Source organism: Populus euphratica, unplaced genomic scaffold (genome assembly GCF_000495115.2).
Source record: "Populus euphratica unplaced genomic scaffold, PopEup_1.0 scaffold4.1, whole genome shotgun sequence".
Taxonomy (NCBI): domain Eukaryota; kingdom Viridiplantae; phylum Streptophyta; class Magnoliopsida; order Malpighiales; family Salicaceae; genus Populus; species Populus euphratica.
Genome location: NW_011499859.1, coordinates 2320520 through 2345420, shown reverse-complemented (window position 1 = coordinate 2345420; position 24901 = coordinate 2320520). Strand labels below are relative to the sequence as shown.

The window sequence follows — 24901 nt, the reverse complement described above, 5'->3', positions numbered from 1 at the left end:
CATGCACAAACACACAAAGATCATTGCAAAGGGTTAGGGGAAAAACCACAATGAGCGAAAAGAAAAAAATGTGAATTAGTAAATGTCCCCCCACTGGCTTTGTATACAATCCATCAAACCTAAAGACGTGATAGACATGCAAATTAGCTTAATAGATCTCACTTCCACTTGCAGGCTAATTGATAGGGAAAACGATAGCTTACATGAGATAAGATTTGATAATGTTCAGAGAAGTGCTTCTAAAAACTCTACTGTTATAGCATCGTTCTCGAGTCATTCAACACCTAATCAAGAGTGGTAGGGCTAACGAGCGGTCCCCATCTAAATTATCGCCCTGTTATGTTTGGCCTGTTCCCTCCACAGCAATCTCACACCCCTCAATCTAATCAGGTGCCCTTGACATAACCCCCTCCAAATCTCTGCCTTGGTTGCATACACCGAACAGATAAAATGCATATACCATTAAGTAATTATCTAAGTATATGATAAAGAGGAAGCTAAAAAACAGGAGAAAGTAAACAAAACAATTGCATGGATAGCTACCCTATAAAATGCTAACGTGGTGGGGTATCTCTAGTGGATATCGGGAGCACATGGTACCTGTGGGCAGCCACATGGTCCGGTCATTAGAGGTGACCTGAGACACAGCAATGTCACGGAAGATTTCAGCGATACAGAATGGAAACCCTGGTTAAGAAAATGACCATGAATTAATCACCTCCTAGAAGAGCATGGCGTTGAAGGATCTACAGCTGGGGAAATGCGGGACAGTATCTGAAGTGCAGAAACTTTTTTATCGCATGACGAAGCTAGGCAGCGTCATTCTTAAAATGAGCACTGTCAGTTTATTTTGCATGCATCAATGTTTGAACCGAGAATACTACAAGGTTGAAGACTTGATGTTATTCACATTTCCATCACCAACCTTCACAATCCATTTGCATATTGTGGGTCAGTGAAAACATGGTTAATTTGTGAAATTGGAATCGATCAACCATATGGCCTAACCATTTTCATCAAGGATGATCAAAATGATGATGCATGACACAAGGCGAACAGCTTAACCATAAATGCTTGTGAAAAGCATACAATTAGTTTGTTATTAGTCTGGAAGTCAAAAAAATATTCACTCGCTCCAAACTATCCGGGTGTATTAATGAGAGTTTCACGAGATTCCTCGTACCAAGGATTTACATTGAAATTTATTCAGCATAAGACAAACTATAAGTAACAGTAGGGAAATATAGTTCAGAACATGAACAAGGCTTACACCCAAAGTAATGAGAGAGAATTACATAGCAGGACACTGCTGCAGTGCTACAAAAACCTAATTCACCTTAGTAAAGTAGCTCTTCAAATACAGGATCTATAGACTGCCCCCACTTTCCATGGTAAAGTTCCAAAAGCTGCTCTGCTGGTGTTATGCCTGCCATAAGATCATTAATATTCGTGGCCATCAAGAAACAACTTATGCAGGTTAACTTTAAACTAAGTACTGGGGAAACATGCAAAAACACATAGATATTACTAAGTTACCTGTGCTTGCCACCTAATATTCATGACCATCAAGAAACAACTTATGCAGGTTAACTTTAAACTAAGTACTGGGGAAACATGCAAAAACACATAGATATCACTAAGTTACCTGTGCTAGCCACCTCAGCCACTGCGTTCAAGAAACCAACTTCCTTGAAGCCTCTCCTTTCTAAGCCATCCTGAAGAAGAACAAGTGAATGTTTTGAGAGCAACGTTTCACTAAAGTTGAACTGACTCGGGACGTCCCAGAGATAAGTACAAGTCCAAGAAGAAGTCCAGACACAACTAACAACCCTTTGGATAAAAACAAGCATAGTTTTCTATGATCGGGCTGAAATTTTGTAAGTGCAGTCTCCAAGCCAAGATTTATAAGGAGGTCAGCTAGCTTTGTTTTCATGTCCAGATTCAGCTCAGAAGATGTTCAAAATTTTTCTTTATTTTCCTAATTATTTTAGGATTTATTTCCTAGTTAGGTTACAAAATTTTATTTGGTTTAAGTTTCCTTGCTTGGGTCACTTTTAGCTCCTATCTAAACAAACATTGTGTGTTATTTTTCATAAAAGATTGATTGTTCAGATTATTGATATTCAGAATTTAGGGCTTGAAGAACCCTAGGTTTTATCTTTTGCTATATGCTGCTTCATGAACAAAAGCATATTGAAGTTTGACTTAACCAACTAACATTATTGGGGGAGGGAGTGAGTTACCTTAGCTAGCTTTAGAACTTCTTCAGCAACGTGTCTCAACAGCCCATCCCGGAATGGCGTCTTTAGACCTGTCTTTGGAACCTACAAACAAGATGATATCAGGTGCACTGTCATGACTCCGAAAGACATGCAGGCTGCACTCTGTGGTAGGATAAAATTAAATAGCACGCAAGACCTATCCTAATTAATACCACATATGCTCATCTATATGCAATGCCATGACAGATCAAAACACAAACCTATGCCTCTAGCAATGTCAGGTTTCATGAACGTGCCTCATGGATATTGCGAAAACATGAACAAAATTTTCAGCAAAGTTAGAAATTTTCATTGTCCTCAGAAAAGTTTGAGATTTTCGTTGTCCATTAGATCACCATATTGTGGAACATTCTATGGCAGCCTAAACATATCCCAACAGAAGAAATGCCAACAGGAAACACAAACCACCCAAGACTTTTTTTTTACACTTGGACTCCACAGGGTAATGGTCTTTTGCCTATATTCAGTTTACAGCGTGACATCTTAAAAGAAAACATAACAGCTAGTACAAGTATGACTTAACTCAAAAAATCACTTCTGTGAATCTTGTTTTAGGCATTTTATGACTTGAAAGGAGATTGACTTAGTATAGATTGTAAAAGTGTGTTACCTTATTCCTTAACATTTGTCTTTCTTCAGAAGTCCAGTCAGCTGTCATGTCTAGAATACTTTGAAGTGAGTCTTCATCGTATAACAGCCCTACCTGACATTTGAAAAAAAAATATCAACATGAAAACAGTGCCAAACTACAAGATGACAAAAGCAATGAAACATGCTATGGGTACAAGATTGATATCTTCAAGTTACACATCCTTGCTACTGTAACTGTTCTAGTATTCTATCATATTCTTTATAGCAATGATCATTCCATCTAAAACATTTGGAAAAAAACAAAAGAATATCAACATGAGCTGATATTGTTTAAATGGGGAAACATCCTCTATTCAATTATGAAGAATACCGAACTGTTGAAAACAGTGCCAAACTACAAGATGACAAAGCAATGAAACATGCTATGGGTACAAGATTGATATCTTCAAGTTACACGTCCTTGCTACTGTAACTGTTTGAGGATTCTATCCAATTCTTTATAGCAATGTTCATTCCATCTAAAAATTCCGCTAGAGTCACATCAGAAATATACAAATCATGCAACCAAAAAATGGGAAAAAACAAAAAGGATCAAAGGGGCCAACTACCCAAAATGCTGGCAATGCACATAACCTCCTCCATGGCCCTCCATCAGCACCCCTCATCTCTAAGTATCTCTTCAACCTGACCTGAATGAGATGAGTAAGCAATATGCTTTGAATGAGTCAGGATCAGAACACAGTATCTTTAGCAAAAGAACCAAAATGAAAATAATTTAACCTCGGGAAATATTGTTGTCAAATGGTTTTCCCAGTCATTAAGAGTAGGCAATTCACCAGGAATGCATGGAAGTCTTCCAGCCAAAAAGTCCTGCAAAATTATAGAATGACCATTACTTCTTGAGAAATTAGTACACCTTATCATCCCATGATATTCCTGAAAAGCTGGTGCAAATATCAGAGGCCATAAATTACAAGACTATTAAGGATAGATAGAAACCCGGAATGACATTCCAGTACAGTCAATATACTTCTTTTTCCGATACACAAAATACATTGGAACATCAAGAGCATAATCAACATACTGCTCAAACCTGCAAAAGGAAAAATAAAACAAAATTGTCATCATGAAATCAACTTCGTATAGCAAGAGCTTGTCCACTTGTTTATGCAAGTATTCATGCAAGCATTATGAAGTTAAGCTTTCAAACATACATGTAGCATGTATTTGAATGCAGGAATGGACATATTCCACATTTTTATTTACAGATAAAAGAATCAGGATTGATGCTACCCATCTTGAATCTTTTTAACTCAATAGTCGGAATTCATGATGGCACTTGTTTATGCAAGTATTCATGCAAGCATTATGAACTTAAGCTTTCAAACATAAATGTAGCATGTATTTGAATGCAGGAATGGGTATATTCCACATGTTTATTTACACTTGATCTGCAAACTGATAAAAGAAACGGGATTGATGCTACCCATCTCGAATCTTTTTAACTCAATAGTCGGAAGTCATGATGGCTCCTCCTAATCATAAACAAACTAGCAAGGAGTGAATCTATAGATCTATATTTACACAAACAATGATCATATGTGCTCATAATCGAAGAGATCTAGGTTCCTGTAAATCACAATGTTCAGAATAACAAAAAGCTTGAAAAATATAGATTATGTAGTTGGATTTCCAAATCCACATACCCTCCTCCACCCCAACCCAAAAATTATTATCTTAAATGTTATTTTCCTCTCAAATAACAAGTTAAACTTACCCAAAGTTGTCATCAAAAACAAATGGGAGCATCCCAGCACGGTTGTTGTCAGTATCAGTCCAGATATGGCTGCTCAGGTAAAGAAAAGTCACTGGAAGCCCAAGGGAAACAAATTTCATATCAAGTACAACAGTACAATTACGTTTAGAAACCTTCTCTTGCTGAGATAGCCATTTGGTTTTCCATCAGTGAAAGGTGAGTTTGCAAATAGAGCTGTTGCTATCTGTTTATTTTCAAAAAATAAGAAATCAGAAAATTTTGCAGTGGAAAAAAAAAAAGGAATATAGAAAAGTTTCTCACCGGCTGCAAAGCAAGGCCAGCACGAAATTTTCTTATCATGTCAGCCTCGGAACTGAAGTCCAGGTTAACCTATTGAAAGTCAATATAAATAAAAGTTATCAATATACATTAGGAGAAAAATTTGCTAAATACCAAAAAGGAAGTTTAAGCTACAAAATTAGCCACCAGGCAAAATTTTGCTTCAAAATGACTAAACCATTGAAAAAGCAAAATTCATCTGACCTGAACAGTGCAAGTCCTGAACATCATATCAAGTCCTAGCGAGCCAACTTTGGGCATGTAATTTCTCATGATATCATATCTTCCCTGAGACAAAATACATGTCAGTAGACATTCAATTAAAATTTACAAGGATAACCATGATTATAAATAGCACAAAAAAAGGAAGGATGGAGAAGTATTAAAAAAGAGATTAATTGAAAGGCCTAGTACTGCAGGGATAATAAACATATATTACATATCACTGATGGTGTGTCACAGACCCACATGATAGATTGGAAAGGATCCTTTAACAAATCCAATACTTAACACAGTCCACAAATTTCTAGAGGCTCTTTCCTCTTCACATAAACATTTAAATCAGTCTACATATGCAACTTTAGATAGCTTACAGCAAGAAAATACTAGGGGGTGTAGTTGGCTGAATAGTCAGCTTAAAGCCACAAAACTAAACAATTCTCAGAGAATGGCATAGTTATGTGAAAGCTCCAAGATGCAATCTGCCATATTTAACAAAGATGGAAGTATTTGTAGCATACTGTGAAGGAAGGACAAATCCAGGGGTTGCCCTGCCCCTCCCCCCTGCTAATACAGCATATTAGGTTCTGTTGTTTAGAAAATTTTAATTTAATCCCTGAAAAATATAACTGTTTTCCCTTGAAATCCTTTTTCATCAATAATTTTAACCCTCCAAATGTAGAAAACTAGCTTTCATTATTAGAAGATGACCCATTTGGTTCTCTTTTCTTACAAAATTTTAGTTTGGATCCTTGAAGACGTTTAATTTATTTTGTGTCCTACAAAAGATAATGAGTTGACATATCTAAGTATTTTTTTTTTCCTCTACTTTTTCATAGGGAAAGGAATTTTCACCCCCTCCCCCTATCTCAATAGTCCTAGATCCATCCCTGCTATGAAGGTTCGACATGCAAAAGGCAAACAGGAAACCAATGAAACAATATAAAAACCATGAATATAAATCCATATGATCATAATTTTATTTATTCCATCCCTTTTGTTAATTACGCAAAAACTCACTTGAAAAGTTTATAAGGGCACATTTGTCTTATATGAAAAGCATGTTCAAGCTAATTCTGTGACAACTATTACCTTTTACTTTCCTCAATTATCCACTTTATATTTCCATCTAAGTTAATTAGATAAAAAAAAAAAAAAAGGTATAAATTGATTGAATGATTATACCTTGGGCATAATAGGTATGTCTTTGAGTGCCCATTTAGGCTGGAAGCCAATTCCTAAGAATCCAATTCCCATTTCCTCTGCAACGGCTTTCACCTGGAGAAATTAACATAAGTCAAAGCTCAATAGGATGTAATGTGTGTGTGCGGTCGTTTCATTAGGCATTTGAAAAGAGATAAGTACCACCAAGCAATATCATATTCATTCAAACAATAATAAAATTATAATGCCAACAATTAATAGACTCCAAGTCAAGATCGACTCAAAATTAATTCGAGAAAGTTATAAGATAAACATGAAGAGTTGATGTAAAGGAATGAAAAATTCTACAGAGAAAAGGATTTGAAGCATAAAAATGAGTAATCTGATCCAATATTTTTTGGATGGTGAACTGGAATCAGTAGACCACAGAACTATGCACATATACCTTTTTTTGGCAACACATGAAGAAAAACATATTTTTTTATGGAAACAGATCATTTAGATAGACGTTGTTTGGAAAATAGACACTTGTCCTATACCACAACAAACCTAGAAGTTGAATTAACCTCAACACAAGTCATGCAAATGCTAAAAAAGTATAACGATCTCAATTTACCTGATAAAGGTGTGAATTAACTTCTGCACAAGTTTGATGCAAAGTTTCTACAGGTGCTCCACTGAGCTCAAACTGACCACCAGGCTCTAATGATATGCTTTGCTTCCCCTGGGCACAACAAAGAAGAGCACATAATCAACAACTCAGGTGCCGTTTGAGAAAGCAGCACAAAGAATTCCAGTGTAAGAGATGCATCTAGCTTGTATATAAACAGTAGAAAAGAAGTCCAGAACAAAGTATATGATATGCATAAGAATGAGATGCAATTAGCTTTGGAAAAGCAATAAAGATAAGCGTGATGACCATTTTACCTGTTTAAGTCCTATGATAGCGTCACCTTCCATTATTTTGTCCCAGTCAAATCTCTCAGCAATACCATGAAGCAACTCTGCAATCTGTTCATATTTCATAGGGCGCAAAGTTCCCATCTCAAAACCAAACTTCTCATGTTCTGTACCTATTCTGCAAAAGTAACACATGTAAACAAGCAAATACCTTGGGTATAGGTAAAACAAGAAATCAAATATAAAGACCCCGATAAAATTGAGTATCAATGAAAACAAAATGAAATGGGATATAAACGAGTTTGCTAGCAAGGGCAAAGGAAGAACTCTTCTTTAACACAAGGTGCTTGGACTTACAACTTGAAAAGCATAAGAAGCACTACAGTATGAGATAGACTAGTCAGAAGGGTACAAGCACAACAAAACCTTCCCACTATATGTTCGATCGTAATTGACCTTCGGTAGATACAAACATGATTTGTGTCAAAGTAGTTGAATTGCAAGAATTCAGGAACCACTACGATTTGCAGAATTTGGGAAAGGTGGAATGGGCCAAAGTAGAGTCTTTTATCCATATGCATGATTTTAACAATATACCATTTTTTCTCGGGGATGCAATCAGTGACAAGGTCTCCAGCAAGATGACGATACCTCACCCTAATCCAACTATGATCAGGAACTGAAAATTTACCTCCAATTTTCCTTAGGCTTGCAACCAGAGGCAAGGTATCTAATAAGATCCTCTTTCGTTAGTGGTTCTGTGGCAATGACAGCATCTTCTGTAGGAGGGCTTGCGTTGACAACAAATTGATGACCTCTTTTCATTCCTACGGACAGACTCTCTGAACTCAGAATCTTAGGTGTCTTGCTAGAATTACATGATAATGAAGAGAATCTGGCAGGTGTTTCCTTCAGCTTAGATGCATCCATGTTACTAGCCATACCAATAACCACATTTTGTGCAGTTTTACAGCGGATTATATCAGCAGGTATGCAGTATGATGGACCAGCCTGGGAAACCAGCGTCATGCCTGCAACAACCCACATCCATCCTTTCAATTACAACTTCTAAAGTCAAAACGAATAGGAATCAAGCACCCAGAGAGAAAATTATGAACACAGACAAATTACATGTCAACCAACTGTAAGACATCGGGAAAGTTAGTTAAACAGAACTTATTCAGCCAGACTCAAAGTGCATTGCAGCTTCAAAATAAATTCACTCACATTGTTTCACATGATCTGCAAGGTAATATCTATGCACCTTCTAAATTTTAGCCATCGCAGGTCATATTGGAACCAAAAATAAAGACATATCTCATAGTAATACATTCAATAGTTTCACATAATGCCCCTTTTCAACTTCACCACTTATATTTTCAGTAACCAAAACACAAAAAAGATCATGAGCGTACTTCCAATTAGTTTACATAATACACTTATTTTGAAAACTTTGCTGTCCATTTCAAATTCACATGCATATTCAATATTCAAAAATCAGAAATCAGAAAAAGCTCAAGGCATCTACTTCACTGCATCTCATCTCAGGATAAACAGAACCCATATTAGCTTATCCAACTATGTATCAATAACAAAATCCCTTCACGTAAATCAGAAACGAAACAAAAAAGAGAACTTTGGCATAAAAAATAAAATCCTCCACTTCTCCTTAGTTTCACGATACCCAATTCACCATTCAACAAACACAATAGTCATTGATTTCCATTACATTTCTAACACTATATTAGAAAAACAACAAAACTAAAAAGGTTTTCGCGATAAAAGACCAGTAACACGATCAAGGCATCAAATGAACCACAAAAAAAAAACCTTATAAAAGAATGCTCTTGTTCACATAAAAGGCAGAATTTTTACCTTGAAGAGCAAGAGAAAACAAAAGGAATTCTGGGGTTCGCAGTGATTAGATTAATGTAATAATAGTTGCAGGTTTTGATGGATTGAAGAGTATCAAAAAGGAGAAATTTTTGAGAGAGCGATAGCTAGGAAAGGAGAGAGCTTTTGTTGGGTTGGTTTTGCAGTGAAAGCGAAGAGAGGAGGAGAAATGGGTGCGGCACTGCAAGGCTGCATTTTGCCTTGCTTTTATGGTCCACGTTTGCTGGGCTTCTTACACGTCAGCACTTTTATAGATACTCCAAGCATATGCAAAATACCTTAATTAATGTGTAAACTAGTTTAAAAATATTTCTTAACTAATACAATGGTACATACATCTTACTTGTTTGTATGTCTTCACAGTGTTGCGAGGAAACAAGCAAGAAAAGTTCAAATTTTAGTGAATTTTTTTGCATTATTATTAACTTAAAAAAATAATTGTTTTGAAAAAAATTCGATTAAGATAAATATTTTATCATTGTATCTCTTGTTTATCCTAGTGAAATTATTATCAATTGAATTAAATAAATATATTAATTTGTTCCATTACTCGTATGAATCATAAAAACCTTTAATTTTTTAAAATGTGTAGTATGAATCATAAAAACCTTTAATTTTTTAAAATGTGTACTATAATATAATAGTTTTGGCCATAGTATTCGATGACAGTTTTAATTCTTTTATCAATGGATCCTATTAGTATATGTTTTTTTGTTATTGATAAGAGATTTCTGAAATTAAAATATACGAGGAAAAAATAATTATAACCATCATATAAAATAGAAGCACGTAAAACTTTTTGGGAAGTCTCTACATTGAAGATTTCATTTTATCATATTCCATTTTTATATTTGTTTAAATTCTACGAGAATGTGCTATTTTTTTATTTTAATAAAATTACATTTTTTATATTAACCGGATCCCTCTGTAAAATATTCGACTTTAGACAGACTTGGATCCATAGACCGGGCAACGTCTTAATCACCGTACTATGTTCTCTTAAATAAGTTCCGGCCGCCGTCAGCTGCGAGGAAGCACAGGACAAGGACGATGATGTATTCGATGACCGCAACAGCATAGGTGCGTGGGGTCTCCGATCTAGAAATCCAGTGATGCAAGAATAAATTATATATGTATATATTTTTTTATGGAAAAGGTTAGAATAAAAATATTAGATGAGCACACAACAACGAAGATTCCTGGCATTTTCCCACTAACAATGGAGCTTATTAGTTTGAATTGAAAATTATGCACGACATGTTGCTTGTAATCAAATTGGTCGTTTGCTCTCCGGCCATATTACTAACAAGATAATGTATTTTTTAGATTTTTTTATACTATCATATTAAAATTATTAAAAAAATCTAAAAAATGTTAATTTACTGTATTTTTAAATGAGAAATGGTTTAAGAAATATTTTCAAGAACAAGTTCCAACAAATACAAACAACTGGGTCTCTTTTTCTGTACAGTTAGAAAAATTCAGAATAAATGTCTTTCCTCTATCCTTCTCTCTGGCGCAATGCGCATGAGAAGATGATGCAAGAACAGTGGAAGGCAGCAGCAATTAGTCAACTCAACCATACAATTCAAGAGAAGCAAGAAACATTTTTCTTTTGTCTTGTAATTTTTCTTGGAACTCTTTTTTCCTTCTTTTGGTGATATAACAATAGGATAAAAATTATCCAGAACAAAAACTACACAAGGATAAACATTCAATTGTTCTTGTAAGATTTTAATGTGAATTTGAGAAACTCATGCATGCCATGAAAGGTGGCAATAGTACAATCTGATATGATTTCAATTCTTACTATATAGGTGCCACATGATTTGATGAATCACGGCCAAATTGAAAAGACGATGTTCAAGCATTGCTAGTATTTTTAATTTTGGTTAGGCAAACACATTAACTAGTAAAAAGAAAGAGAAAAAAAAATAAAAAAATTATTCTTTGATATTTTGACTAACACAGTGGTTAGCTATTTTTGTCTATTAAGAGGTATCGCATACACTATTCAAAGAGTATGGACCCCTCTTATATTCTGGTACATGTCACGCACATGACATCAATTTTTTTAAAATAAAATTTAGGTTTTTTAATAGATCAAATTACCTTTATTCTCTCCTTATAATTACAAAAAAAAAAAGGAAAAAACTTGTATGAAATAACAAGAAAAACCATTAACGCAAAACTAAGAAAAATTAAATTTAAGGGCAATTTAGTGATTTAAATTTTCAAAATAAAGTGAAAAAACAAAAAAGCCTTTAAAGGCTAGTTAAATGAAATTTACTTTCATTGGTTATTTAGTAATTTTACTATGCAATAAAAATATAAGATGACTAAGATGACCTGATGAACTTGATAATAGCAATTTTATATTATAAAAATGATCTTATTACCCTCTAATCAAAGCTAAATGTTTTTCTATTAGATGAGCAAAAGGATCATTTTACTATGTGAATTCACAATAAACCATGAATATGTGAATTCCCAATCTTTTTTAGTTTTTATTTTATTTGTATTTTAATTGTTCCCCTTACTTTATGTGTATTTCTCAATTAATAATACTAAAATGAATTGTACAAAGTTTTTGTTGAAAATTAAACTTGATTTCTGGTTTTTCTAAAGAACAAAGAAACTTGTCTACTTATTGGAAACCGATCAACTAGTTAGGTAAATAAATAAGTTGATCGGTTGAGAAATAGTTAACCAGTTTAATTGGTAGAATACAATTCATGTTTAGATTAAAATTTTCTTGTATTAATTTAATTCTTTGATTATTTAGGACTTTATGTCTATAAAAAGACTTGTAATTTAGCATTATTAAGCAATACAAAATGAGAGAGAATAGTTAAAAGAGCCCAGAGAGAAACATTTAATAAAAATATATTTTTTTTCTTAATTCTTTTTTTTTTGTATTTTTTAGTATCTTTATGTTCCTTCACTTTATATTTCATAGTTTGTTTAATATAAACTTTCTCTTTAAGAGAATCATTAAAAAAGGCTAATTTAATATCCATTTGATAGATTCTCCATCTATGTTGGATAGCAGCAACAATGATTAATTGAATGGTCTCTAATCTAGCATTTAGAGCAAATACTTCATCATGGTCAATTCTATGCTCTTGACTATAGCTTTTTTTTAATTAATCTTGCCTTGTACCTCTCTACTTCTCGTTGGTATTCTGTTTTTTCTTGAAGATCCACTTGATATCTATTAACTTTTTTCCTTTTGGTTTGGGAACCAACTTCCATGAGTCATTCTTCTCATGCAATATTCTCATCCATAACAATTCTCAATTTGGCATTTTTTATTGTTTCTTTAAACATTATAAGATTACATGTAGTGGAGGGATAATATGGTTTTTTAACTTTGTCATTTATATCATTACTTACATCATATAAGTCATCAAGGCTCCTCATCTTTTTTGGTAGACTTGGCAGAGTGTCACTACTTGATTTTCCATTAGAAAAAAAGAAGGAGAAGGAGAAGGAGAAGTTGAGCTCATTGGTGTTTGTGGAGGTGTAATTATAGATTCTTTATGATTTTCATATATTTTCTATTTTTCATGAAGAATCAGTAAGAAGTCGTATTTCTCACCATTATCTACCTTTTAATCTCATGCTCCTTTTTTATGGAACTAAAATCTTTATTAATTACTATATTTTCTTTATTAGGGTTGTAAAGTTTTTACCCCTTGAACTTTTAATTATAGCCTATAAAGATCATCTTTATGCTCTTGTCATATATTAAAGTTAAACAAAACCTTGTATGGATTAAAGTAAGCCCTGAAAGCTTGGTATAGTCGCATTGATGGTTATTTCTTAAATAATTAATTTGTTAAATGCCCTCATTAATATAATATCTATGTAAAAATCAAAAAGAGTGATGATACTCTTATTATATATTTGTATGTCGATGACTTGGTTTTTACAAGAAATAATCCAAAGATGTTTTAAGACTTCAATCAAATAATGATCAAGGATTTTGACAAAATAAATATTAGTTTCATGTCCTACAACCTAGGGATTAAAATTAAACAAGGAGAAGATGGAATCTTTATGAATCAAGAAAAGTTTAAAGAAGAGGTTTTCAAAAAGTTCAAGATGGAAGATTATACAAAAGTAAATACTTTGGTTGAATGCGAAGTAAAGATGTCAAAAAATAATGAAGGAAAAAAGATAAACTTTACAACATTCAAAAGCTTAGTTGAAAGTTTGAGATATTTGATATATTCTCGTTTGAATATTCTTTTTAGAGTAGGATTTGTGAGTAGGTTTACAGAGACACTAACCATGAGACTCTTTAAGGTTTTGAAATGAATTCTTCAGTATGTTAAAGGTATTGTTGATTTTGACTTATTTTATAGATATTATAATAGCTTTGATTTTATGGGTTACAATGATAGTGATTGAGTTAAAGATATAGATAGTATAAAGAGTACTACGAGTTTTGTTTTCTACATAAGAGACATAATATTCACATAGAGTTCAAATAAAAAATCTACAGTCACTTTGTCAACATGTAAAGTTGAATATATAGCTACCATATCATGTGTTTGTCATTCCATATGGCTAAGAAGATTATTAAAAGAATTGTGAACGCCACAATAAAAACCCATGGAGATTTATATGGACAACTCATAAACTATTATATTAGCTGAAAATCTAGTTTTTCATAATAGGAGCAAGCACATTAACATAAGATCTTATTACCTAATAAATTGTATTACAAACAAGGAAGTTAAATCAAGTATGTGAAGACATAAAATCAAGTCGCAAATGTCTTTACAGAGCCACTAAAAAAAATCTTTTTATCAAAATGAGAGATATGATAGGAGTTATGAAAAAATCAAGTTCAAAAAAGGTATTAAAGATTAAACTTAATTTCTGATTTTTCTAAATAACAAAGGAACCAATTGACTAATTGGATTAAATAAATTGATCGATCAGTAGAGAAATGATCGACCAGTTCAGTCGGCAGAATACAATTCATGTTCAAATTAAAAATTTTCTATATTAGTTTAATTTATTTATTATCTAAGACTTTATACTTATAATTAAATTATATTTGTAGTTCAGCATTATTAAGTAGTAAAAAAAAAAACTAAAAAATCTTAGAAAAAAAACATTTAATAAAAATATAATTTCCTCCCAATTTTCTTTCGATTCTTGAGCTTATTGTTATTAATTTTATATACACTCATCCTTCTTTCAACAGTTTTCACCCCAAATCATAGGCTCCAGGATTTGTGGCATTTCAATTGATTTTGCAAACATAAAAGCATTGCAATTGAAAATTATACATAATTCTCGTGAACCAATCCTGTAAAATTGACGCCAAAGAGTCAACGAAAATGACGAATGAAAATACGTACACGTTTCTCGGAACGGGTTACTTCGAATTCGCTTTCACTCAGCTTGGCGGCTTGCACCTAACCACTGATAAAAAGACAAGTGGCTTCGCACTTGAAAAATAGTTTTCTAGTTGTAACTTGAAAGCCGAATATTTCAACGGACATTACAGTCCAAACTATATATATATATAATATCAGGTTAACTCTTTTTTTAATGCTAACATGCAGTTACAGTCCCTTACGCATTCCTTATAATTTTAGCATGTTAGCTTTTGTGCTTTGCGTTTTTCTCACATTATTTCTTCAATGGCATTTGTGATCAGCCAGGCCGCTGAGTTTTCCTGGCATCGTACCTGGGCTTAACAAAATGATTTACAAGTCAATTCCCTTTACTACAGTCCTTTTTAAAGCTACCGTTCACCTTCTTCTATTTCGGCTCCTCTGCATGTTAAATTGGGCCCTGAGAATTTTTGCTCCAGTTTATCTCCCCCTACCTTTTCACCTTGTCGTCTTGCTACAGAGTAAAATCTCGTGCAAGGGTTGTTCCTCTTCTAATACGCAAAATATAGTCTAATATTGGGATGCCTTTTCTACTGTATTTTTTATGTATTAATGCAATCTGCACCATTGTTATGGTTTCTTCCTTCTTGCTGTTTCTTTCCCTCGTCATTTTGCCGATTTCTTTTGATTAGGAGGGATTTCCCACCTTCATTTGGTGTGCTTTGTCCCCCTTTACTTGCATTCTCATGTTTCCTTATACAGATTGTTTTCTTTTACCCTTTGTTTTCCATCCTTTTTTCTCTTCTATTTTTATTTTTATTTTTTCCAATTATTTTCACTAGTTTTCACTTTTTTTTTAATTATATAAAATTGGTTTTTATATAATTCCGAATCACTAAAAAAATTGTCCTTCACCATCAGAGACCAAACTGTCATCTTCCTAAAATTCAGGGGTCAGATCGTAACTGTATAAAATTGAAGTAATAAACTAAAATTATCATAAATTGGTGACCAGGATGAAATTAATGATACTCATGGGTAAACCTTGGAACGAAAAATCAGGTAATTATATAAGTTAAATAATGAACCTTGGAACGAAAAACACCCCAAATCGAATCTCATGGGTATGGATCCACATCATAACTTAAGAAAAAGGAAACTTTAAGATAAGGCAGCATTTATGATAATTAAAGATAGAAAGGTGGGAGCAAAGGAATGTAAAGCCCAATAAATGTCATGGATCCGAACATATAAAACATGGCCCAAAGCATACCCAACATACAAGTCCTGTCTTGCATCCTTCTACAACATGTAAGTTGGGGTCGACTGTAATCATTGCCTGACACGAGACAGTGACTTTTTTTTTTTTAGTTGCTATAAACTTGAATTTACATCATAAATTTCAAATAGGCATGTAGTCATATTATAAAATAAATTAACTGGTTTATGTTTTTTTATGGTAGACTTCACTGGAATAATGTGTTTATTATTATTATTATTCTTCAGGTGTGAAAAGGTATAGCTTAGTTCATAAAGTTTCTAATTTTTACATATTTGATTCTTATAGTATCATGTCTTAACTTTTTAGTTCTCATACTAATTTTTCATTCTCATGTTGGAATGTCGACGGGGACTCAAAAACATGCTGATCATCGGCCCCTTTGGATCAGAACCCAAATGGTAACAAAGAAACCACGGACCGAACCGAGTGATAATGGATAGAACAGGAACCGAAACCCCACCCTTGTGAAGACCAAATACGAAGCCACTCCAACTTTCAACTAAAATTGCCAAAGAATTGTTGAGAACATGACAAAAGGAGCCACTTTTGCCACAAACGCTAGTGCTATAATGCTGTCAATGATTTTACCTGGAGGGATCTAATAATTTTCGAAGTCGAATCATTGGTTCCTCGGTTAGAGCACAACGACGGCAAGCAATTACATTACAGATGTCTAACCGCTCAGCCAAACATCCCAGACCTCTGAGAAACCAAAGATTTTATGAAGCAACTTCAACCTCCAAGGAAACGTACCAATTGTTACAAGCCAGGCTCTCGACCTGATCATCTTAAGCAATTCTGTTGTCGAGAATGGTTAAACCATATGATAAACAGAGGGAACATTGAGCAATGATCTTAATGATTCTTATATGTATAGTTGAATTGATTCTAAAGGTTCGAACAGAAACAGAAAGAAGCACCGCAAACAAATTATTGATAGCACAACTATATACATTGTACGGGTGATACATCATAATGTAATTCTAGTCCAATGTAGACCACCATTTTTTTTTCCTTCTTTTTTTGACCTTTTCTTCTATTTCCCTCTTTCTACTTTTAATATTTTTTTTATCCCTTCTACACGGCAAGGGATTCGCCAGTTTGCGGTGATTCTGGGGGGGCGATATAGAACTATTTTCATCAAGAATTGGATAAAGCACAAAATAAACTGTACAATTCATAAGAGTTACCAGAAAATATCATCAACTCCCGCTGAGGTAGATCGATCTTAATCCTCCTCAGGCTCCAGCTCCGTCTCTAGCTCAACAGGCCCAAATTCTGGCGATTCAATATCAGCAAGATTCTTCAGATCAACAATTGAAAGTTCATCTAGTTTCCTCACCACCAAGTCTGCAGCACCAAGCTCATACACGGGATGCTTACTAGCAATAGCAACACACTTCATAAAAGCATCGTGTGCAGCCTCCACGGTTTGATTAGAGTTCCCAAACACAATACAGCGCTGTGGTATAAAGTTTAGAAGCTGGGCTGCATAAATAAACATCTCCGGATCAGGCTTCCCCCTGTGAACATCTTCTGCTGCTACAATAGCAGTGAAATACCCTTCAATCCCGACGGTTCCAATTGCATTCTCGAGAGTTTTTCTTGGACGTGTGGAAACCAATGCCATTGGTATCTTGTAATGCATCAAAATATTCACAAACTCCTTTGAGCCAGTTCGTAATCTGTATATCCCACCTTGAAGAGATTGGTAGATTTCTTCCTTCCTTGTAGCCATTCTTTTCATCTCTGGCGGGTCTCTCGACCAACACAAGACTTCAGAGATCGCTTGTTCATTCTTCATCCCGTCTACTCGTCTCAAAATAAAAGCTGGAGGAGTGGGTTTTCCTTCTTCTCGGGAAAGAGCAAGCCAAGCTTGCCTCTCGAGATCAGGATTGTCCTCAATTATCACACCCTCCCACTCAAATATAGCACCCAGCCAACTGCAACCCATCCTTTCTTGTCGAATCAAGGGGTTATGCAACAAAGCATTATCCGCTCTGTTCTCTGGTGGCCACAAACCTGGTTTTCTATCAACACCAGTATCAACTCGGTAATTCCAAGTCCGTGGTATTCTCTCTTCCTCCCTGTATGAGTGCACCTCTTTCGTAAGCTCTGTTGCCAGAGCCTTAATTGAGGTATTAACTAACCTATCAATTGTCAATCTTGGCAACATAGGAGAAGAATAAATAACCCTTTTACCCACGGCTTCTTTTATCGGACACCGACAACTAATCAAAGACTTTCTCCTGTAAGACGTATCCTTGACAGACAATCCCCCACACAGTGGCCTATATCCAATAAGAGATGCTGCAGCAACTGAATCCGCCATGTTTACCAGTTCTCAAAATAGGCAAACCCACCAACAAATTTCAACTCGAATCTAAACTAAATTTCACCTAATCCAGTCCCTAGAGAACCGTACACAAAATTTACACAGCAGTAATTATAATTACACAAATAAACAGAGCTTTCTTACACTAAAAAGAAAATAACTTGCTTGCTTAAAAGCCAAACCAAGCATAGCCCATTAACCCTGACAATCTAAAACCTCAAAGAAACAACATAAACAGCTGTAAAACCTATAAAAACTCACCCCAGAAGGCTAATACACAACAGATAAAAAAGCCTCTAAACTATGGAAGTTTTTTTATCAATTTTAGAGTGGAAAAGGGGGGAATGAAGAACCTGTGAAGTAACTGTTGATTAAATATTCGATGGGTGGGATTGGAGAAGGAGAGGGGAGTGGCTAGATACTTCGAGGGATGAAGGATATGTGAATATCTCCGAGTGTGTGTGATGCTTATTGTTGAAGGAATGGTAGTTGTTTTCTGTGGTTTATAATTACACCCAGACCTTTTTACAAGGAGAAAAAGGGTCCGGCTTGCTGGGCACGCGTCAGTCACTATTATTATTATATTATAGACTATAGAATACAGGGGGATTCTATAATTTATTTTGTTACTAAAAGTTTTATTTTATACTATTTGATCCTGATTAAAGTAAGTTACTTCTAATTTTTTAATTAATGATAAAATAAAAAGAAATATGACTAAAATAAAAAAGAGGTAGACATAAATGACATACCATATATTATATTTAGATCATTGGTATTTGAAAATAATATAATTTATATAATTTACATTCCTTTAAATTTTTAAAAATTACTTTTGATACATAAGTTCATTTATTTTATTTTTTAAATTTTTAGTTAAAGAAAAGAGAGAGGAGTTACCAAATTTCAATAATAAAAGAGAATGTTATTTTTCAATCACCAAAATAGTTTTTATTAATATACACAGGTTTTTTAAGATGAAAAAAACTTTATAATAGTTGTCATTCTCTACCATAGCGTTAAAAATATCTTGTCACTCCCTTCATGGTAGTATGGGAAATGCCTTCAAGAGAATGAAAATTGAGAAAATTGAGATTTGGAGGCATGTTTTTCTTCCCCCCTTTACAAAACTCATTAGGATTGCAAGAATTTAAATAAGTCAAGTAATTTATTGATTGAATCAAATTCAGTTTATATTTTTTTATTGTAATATATTTGGTTTTGAACTCTTTATTGATTTTTTTTAATTTTATTATTTAGAATTTTATTTTTTTATCAAGTTTGATCCTCATTATTTTTATTGCTATTTATTTTTTCTAATTATTTTCTGATTAATTTTTTTTACAAATTCATCCATCACTGTTTGATTTTATTTTCTCTTTATGTCAAATTCTATCATCATTCTTGAATTCTAATTTTTTCTATTGGATCCTTTTTCTCTTGTTGAATTAGTTTTTTTCAATTTCATTTTCAATTATTTTAATTGGTTGAAATTTGACTTCATTATTTTTTTATGTTTGTCTTATACAGTGTAATCCAGCTCTTTGAACCGCGTCATGGGTTTGAGAATTTTAACAAAGTGTGTTTTGGTCCTTTTTAATTCCTTTTAAAAAATAAAAGAAGATTTGACTTTTATAAGGTTGCGTTCCAACAAAAATAAGAAGTAATTGACACAATATGATATGAAAAAATAGTATTGAGGAAGAGGACACGATAACACATTCAAAGACATGATTAACGACCTGGTTTGGCCATCAAGAGAAGCCGCACATGCCATCTGAAGGACGTGAGTGCCTTCCAATTATTAGAGCATGGTAAACTAATAATTTTTTTATTTTTTAAATATATCAACCGGTATCAAAAGACTAAATTGTCCTCGATTATTATGAAAATAATATAAAACAAGCTTGAAAAGACCAAAATGACGTTCTATTCATACCCTTTCTTTTTGGAGCAAAGGGAAAAACTATACTTTAACTATTTTTTAAATATTGCTGAGACAAAAAAACCCTTCAAATAAGTTAAAGAAAAATGTATTTTGAAGGGCAATGAAAAAATAAAAATACTTCCAAACAAATATGAAATGATTAATGGACCGTATAAAAGATAAAAATACCTTTAAGTCAAATCATTTGACTCTTGCTTTTATTTTATCTATAGAACACAATATTGTGAGTTTTAAATAACATTGATATACTTTAATTATTAAATTTATTTATTTCATGATTTATTCATTCGAGAAATAGAAAGTCATGGTTTCATTAAGATTCTCTTCTACTATATGTGGATGTTATAATGTCTGGTTAGCAACTCAACTAGTTAAAATCTTTAAGAATACATTTTTAAATTTCTAACTCTATAATATGATCCCTAACCTTTTAAATTTCTTTTATTGTAATCACTAAGTCTTCTAGTATTATAATAATCTAACAACTTTTAAATCCAACATTTTCGCACTTAGATTATGATACTAAAACTAGTAATTTTGATTTTAAAGGTGTTGATTGGTATTAAATCTTTAATCATGTCAACTTTTCAAGACATGAACCAAATCAATACCCATGATATATGAATTATTATTTGTTGACATCAAACCCATAATGGTCATGGCCTAGTATTTTTAGTTTATTTTCAAATTCTTTTTAAAAGCTATAATAGATTATTATACTTTTTAGTTTTTTTTTTTACGTTAACTCGAGCCCGGGTGTTAGACAAATCCAACACTTTTTATTAGGTTTGAATGTAACCCAAGTCAGGTGTTAGGGACCCCCAACACCTCTTTATGGGCTCGGAAACACCACCTCACACCAAACCCCCACTCCTAAAGGATGTGTTTTGGTCTTCTTTTTAAACCTAAAAAATGTGTTGATTTTTTCTTTATTTCTTTTCCATCAATTCTTGTGTAAAAGATATCATTATCTATTAATATTTATTAATATTTATGTAAAAGATATTTTTTTATTAATGTTTGTGTAAAAGATATTTTATTTTTCATAAATAATGTCATGGTAAAATTACTTTTCAGCTCTACTATCTAAAAAGAACAAGATTCAAGAATTATAAACACCTTTTGAATTACTAGATAAAAAATAATTTTTTTCTTACATTAAAAAAAGTATGAATTCAACACAAAAACAATCAAAATCTTAAAATTTAAAGATTTTTAAATGTATTTATCACTTATCTTTTTTAACTTACTAATTTTGTCATTGAAGAATTCTTAATTGATTAACAAAATTTACCATAATATTAAAGAAATGAACTATTTACAACCAATTCATCATTCAACAACTAAAAAACTTTATCCTACAAATCCTTCTAACACAAGGTTGTACCTTCCACAATATTAGTAAACACAAAACTAGTTTATGTACTCTAGTGTTTATGCCAATCACGTATCAATAATTTGATTTTTCCATTAAATACTTGAACTAATTTTTGGTTAGAAACGGTCGAGAGTTCTTATTATTGATAATTCTTTTATTTTTATACCTTTTTGTGGTGGCCAAATTATCCATTCCCTCGCGAGTTTTTATAACACTTGGATCTATTGTAGAATTGCATAATTTATACAGCCAATTGAGCACTCCTTTGTTTATGAAATATTTACTTAGACTCCACATCTCTTAATCCTTGAATAATTAGATGTTTGATAACAGTTGTGTCAAACCTTACATATTTACCTTTGAAAACCTCGTGTGTGTCCATTATACTGAAGCACATAACATGACTGAAAAAGTTTTTTTTTTTTAATAACCAAATAACTTATATTTACAATGTCGAGTAATTAATAACCAATATTTTTTTTTTTGAATTTATTAACTCAAATAAAAAAATTAATAATGAAATTAATTTGGACTAAAATCAAACCACAAACTCCCCGATGCTCCAAACCCCATGCTCAATTTATAAAAAATCCCAGCGCAAATAATTTGTAGAAATGGTTGATAACAAAACGTGCACGGGGTAATTTTTTTATGGAGAAAAAAACACGCGTCCCCATAAATAATGACGTTTGACACGTATGTATGACACGACGTCGTTATCAATAAACCCTTATTCCTTCATCCAGGCCAGAAACCTAAGCTCCTCCCTATCCTCTTACTCTCCGTTTTCCTCTACCAGCTGTTCGATAAAACTCTTACAAGAAACAAACCCATGGGAAAGAGAGGAGGAGGGGGAGTCAGCAAAAAACCACCACCGAACACGCTAACAGCGTCTAACAAGTCTTTCGCACTGAGTGCAAAAGGTGGAAATCACAATCCCAGGTCATTATTGAAACTTGAACACTTGCAGAATCTTGCATCATGGGCTACCGAAGAAGCTTCAATCCCTTCTCTTGCTGCCTTTTTTGGGCGTCAGTTTGCGTCTTCTGCAGAGGCTTTGGGTGTCCCACTTGACCCTTCTGCTCTGTTTCAGTGTCAGAGGTTAGTATTAAACGTCAGAGCTTGATTGTGTTGGCAAAACGGTTTCTTAGACTTTTATGTTTTATGTTTCTGTTTCTTGTGTGTTTTAATATGGGTTCAACGCAATTGTTATTACTTGAATGGTTGAATTAGAAGCTTGCTGATGAATTCGCGTTGGTTTAAGCTGAAGAAACTACACTGCTTAATAGGTTGTGAAGTATTGTTAGCTTTTCAAGTCAGCGTGAAAACATTTGAATACGAAATAGGCTTGAGATTGGATTCTTTTCACTGGTTTCACACTGTGGTTGCAGAGCAGTGTGCTTCTATGGTGCTTATTTTTGCCATTGCAATGGATATTGACTTCCTTGTTTGTTAGCAGCGTTATTCAATTACTTTTGACTCGAATTTCTGCTTGTATGAAAATGGCGTTTTACTTGAATGCATAATCTTTCAAGTGTGGTTTCTAGTTGAACGCATAATCTTACAAATGTGGTTTAGCTGGTCCCGCTGAACTTTCTTAATGAATCCTCATTCTTTGCTTGACACCCCCTCCCTTTTCTTTTCTCTTTTGTTGAAATTCAATCTTGTCATGATCAGTAGGATTTTTTCATCCAAATTGGATATCCTTTGTTTCGCAGGTGCGAGACATTTCTTCGACCTGGCTTTAACTGCACAACACAAATTGAAAAGAATCAACCAAAGGCAAGGCGTCGACACAAGAGATTTAGTACTTTGACGAAGAATAATGTCGTCTACAAATGCCACCACTGTTTACATCGAAATCTAAAGAGAGGAACTCCTAAAGGCCACATGAAAGAAATATGTCCGCCCAAGCCCAAGCCACATGCTAAACCAACCAAGTCCGTGCTTCAGAAGTCTGCCAACTTGGAGAAAGGCACAAGTAGCAAAGGTGAGATAGTTAAGATCGACGGGCCAGCTCTGCCTGCAATATCTCTGGATACTTCGATCACGAACAATCCAGCAAATCCATTTCCGAGGATTAAGACAGATGAGATATACAAGATAGCCGAGACAGCTTTGCCTCTAATATCTGTGGACACTTCCATCACAGACAGTCCAACAACTCCATTGCCAAGAGTTAAGACAGACGAGATAATTAAGATTGATGAGACAGCTTTACCTGCAATATCCATGAGCGCTTCAATCACTAACAGTCCAGCTACTCCACTCCCAAGTGGCAGATTTTCTCTGCTGGATGCCAAGAAGAAAAGGAGAAATAGATCAGCTAAAAAACCTGAGCAATCTGTAGGCGATTCTGCTGCAATGGATGCTGAAAACACTGTCAGCACATCAAGTAAAAGAAAGAGAAAATCTTGGACAAGCCTGAAGGAAATTGTGGAGAATAGAGCACAATAAGAGTCGAAACATTAAAACCCTGACAAAGCCAATGTTTTGTGTAAAATAGTAAAATCTTTTTAACAATGAAGACTGCTGGTAAGATCATGGCCAATTGTTTTTTTACTGCAACATAAACAATCTTGAGGGAAGAAAAGGTCCCAGCAGCAAAACAAAGTTTTGGATTTACTTTTGTATTTTCGTTAGCAACATAGAAGTTTGGCCTTTAATGCTTTTCAATTTTTCACCAAGGTACTCTGTGTAGATGGCTACTAGATTGTTGTTCTGCCGGGTGGATTATTTTTTAAGAAAAAAAAAAAAAAACTAGTCAGATATTGTTAGTATTTTTTCTAGTAAAAAAATAAAAATAAACCTTCGAGGTGAGATTAAAGATTGATTTAGTGAAGCAACCATACTGTAAATGGGTGGGGTATGTAAAATAGACTCCATTCTGGAAGAGAACAAATAAACCTTACTATCTCAGAACCAACAACTTTATCTAACACATTCCACCTTAATTAGAGGATGGAAATGAAAACTATCTTACTAAAACATGGCTTCTGACAAGATTATAGCCAGAAGAAAGTCGTCAGCAATGCTTCCATTCTCAGTTCAGTTGTCCCGCTCTTTTCTTTTTCTCAATTCCTTTGCAATAACTCATCATTTTCCTTCAGCAACTGCATCTCCAGGCCCATGCACAGAATCAAGAGTAACGAGCCGAGGATCATGCCACTATGTTCTTTACACATCAGGTTGCTGCAGATACTGCACAAGTACTGACCACCAAAGCAATAAAATATAGTATTTGATATTGTTTTTTTTTTTAAATATTAAAAGAATATTTTTTATATAAACACATAAAAAAATAAAAAAATTTAATTTTTTTAAAAAAATTTCTTATAAAACATGACTACATGATTTTGTAATGGAAACAGTTGTCATATCCCTACATTTATGTCATTTATGTAATTTACTCTTTTTCCACGTTATAACTTTGTATACAAAAGTTTAATGGAATTAT

The 24901-nt window shown here is 33.5% G+C and overlaps 3 protein-coding genes and 1 long non-coding RNA gene across 4 annotated transcripts; 1 reads left to right on the top strand and 3 right to left on the bottom strand.

Annotated features, from left to right (window-relative positions):
- Positions 1-1060: 1060 nt before the first annotated feature.
- On the bottom strand, positions 1061-9341 carry LOC105124385 (glutamate--cysteine ligase, chloroplastic-like). Its single transcript, XM_011024397.1, has 16 exons — positions 9127-9341; positions 7943-8282; positions 7279-7429; positions 6968-7075; positions 6373-6465; positions 5173-5256; positions 4951-5019; positions 4803-4873; positions 4651-4719; positions 3873-3966; positions 3654-3743; positions 3482-3562; positions 2893-2985; positions 2244-2324; positions 1646-1715; positions 1061-1426 (listed from the first exon to the last, which is right to left on the bottom strand). Exons 2-16 carry the CDS (start codon positions 8278-8280, stop codon positions 1338-1340), a joined length of 1581 nt encoding a protein of 526 aa, XP_011022699.1. The 5' UTR covers positions 8281-8282; positions 9127-9341; the 3' UTR covers positions 1061-1337.
- A 7292-nt stretch (positions 9342-16633) lies between these two features.
- LOC105124384 (uncharacterized) lies at positions 16634-18616 on the bottom strand. Its single transcript, XM_011024396.1, has one exon. It carries the CDS (start codon positions 18113-18115, stop codon positions 17012-17014), a length of 1104 nt encoding a protein of 367 aa, XP_011022698.1. The 5' UTR covers positions 18116-18616; the 3' UTR covers positions 16634-17011.
- Positions 18617-22140: 3524 nt separating this feature from the next.
- LOC105124382 (RNase P Rpr2/Rpp21 subunit domain protein) lies at positions 22141-24224 on the top strand. The gene is made up of 2 exons (XM_011024395.1): positions 22141-22545; positions 23163-24224. Exons 1-2 carry the CDS (start codon positions 22277-22279, stop codon positions 23899-23901), a joined length of 1008 nt encoding a protein of 335 aa, XP_011022697.1. The 5' UTR covers positions 22141-22276; the 3' UTR covers positions 23902-24224.
- Positions 23485-24559, bottom strand: LOC105124383 (uncharacterized). Its single transcript, XR_842040.1, has 3 exons — positions 24428-24559; positions 23666-23736; positions 23485-23575 (listed from the first exon to the last, which is right to left on the bottom strand). It is a non-coding gene; the product is annotated as an uncharacterized LOC105124383 (long non-coding RNA).
- Between the last annotated feature and the right edge of the window lie 342 nt (positions 24560-24901).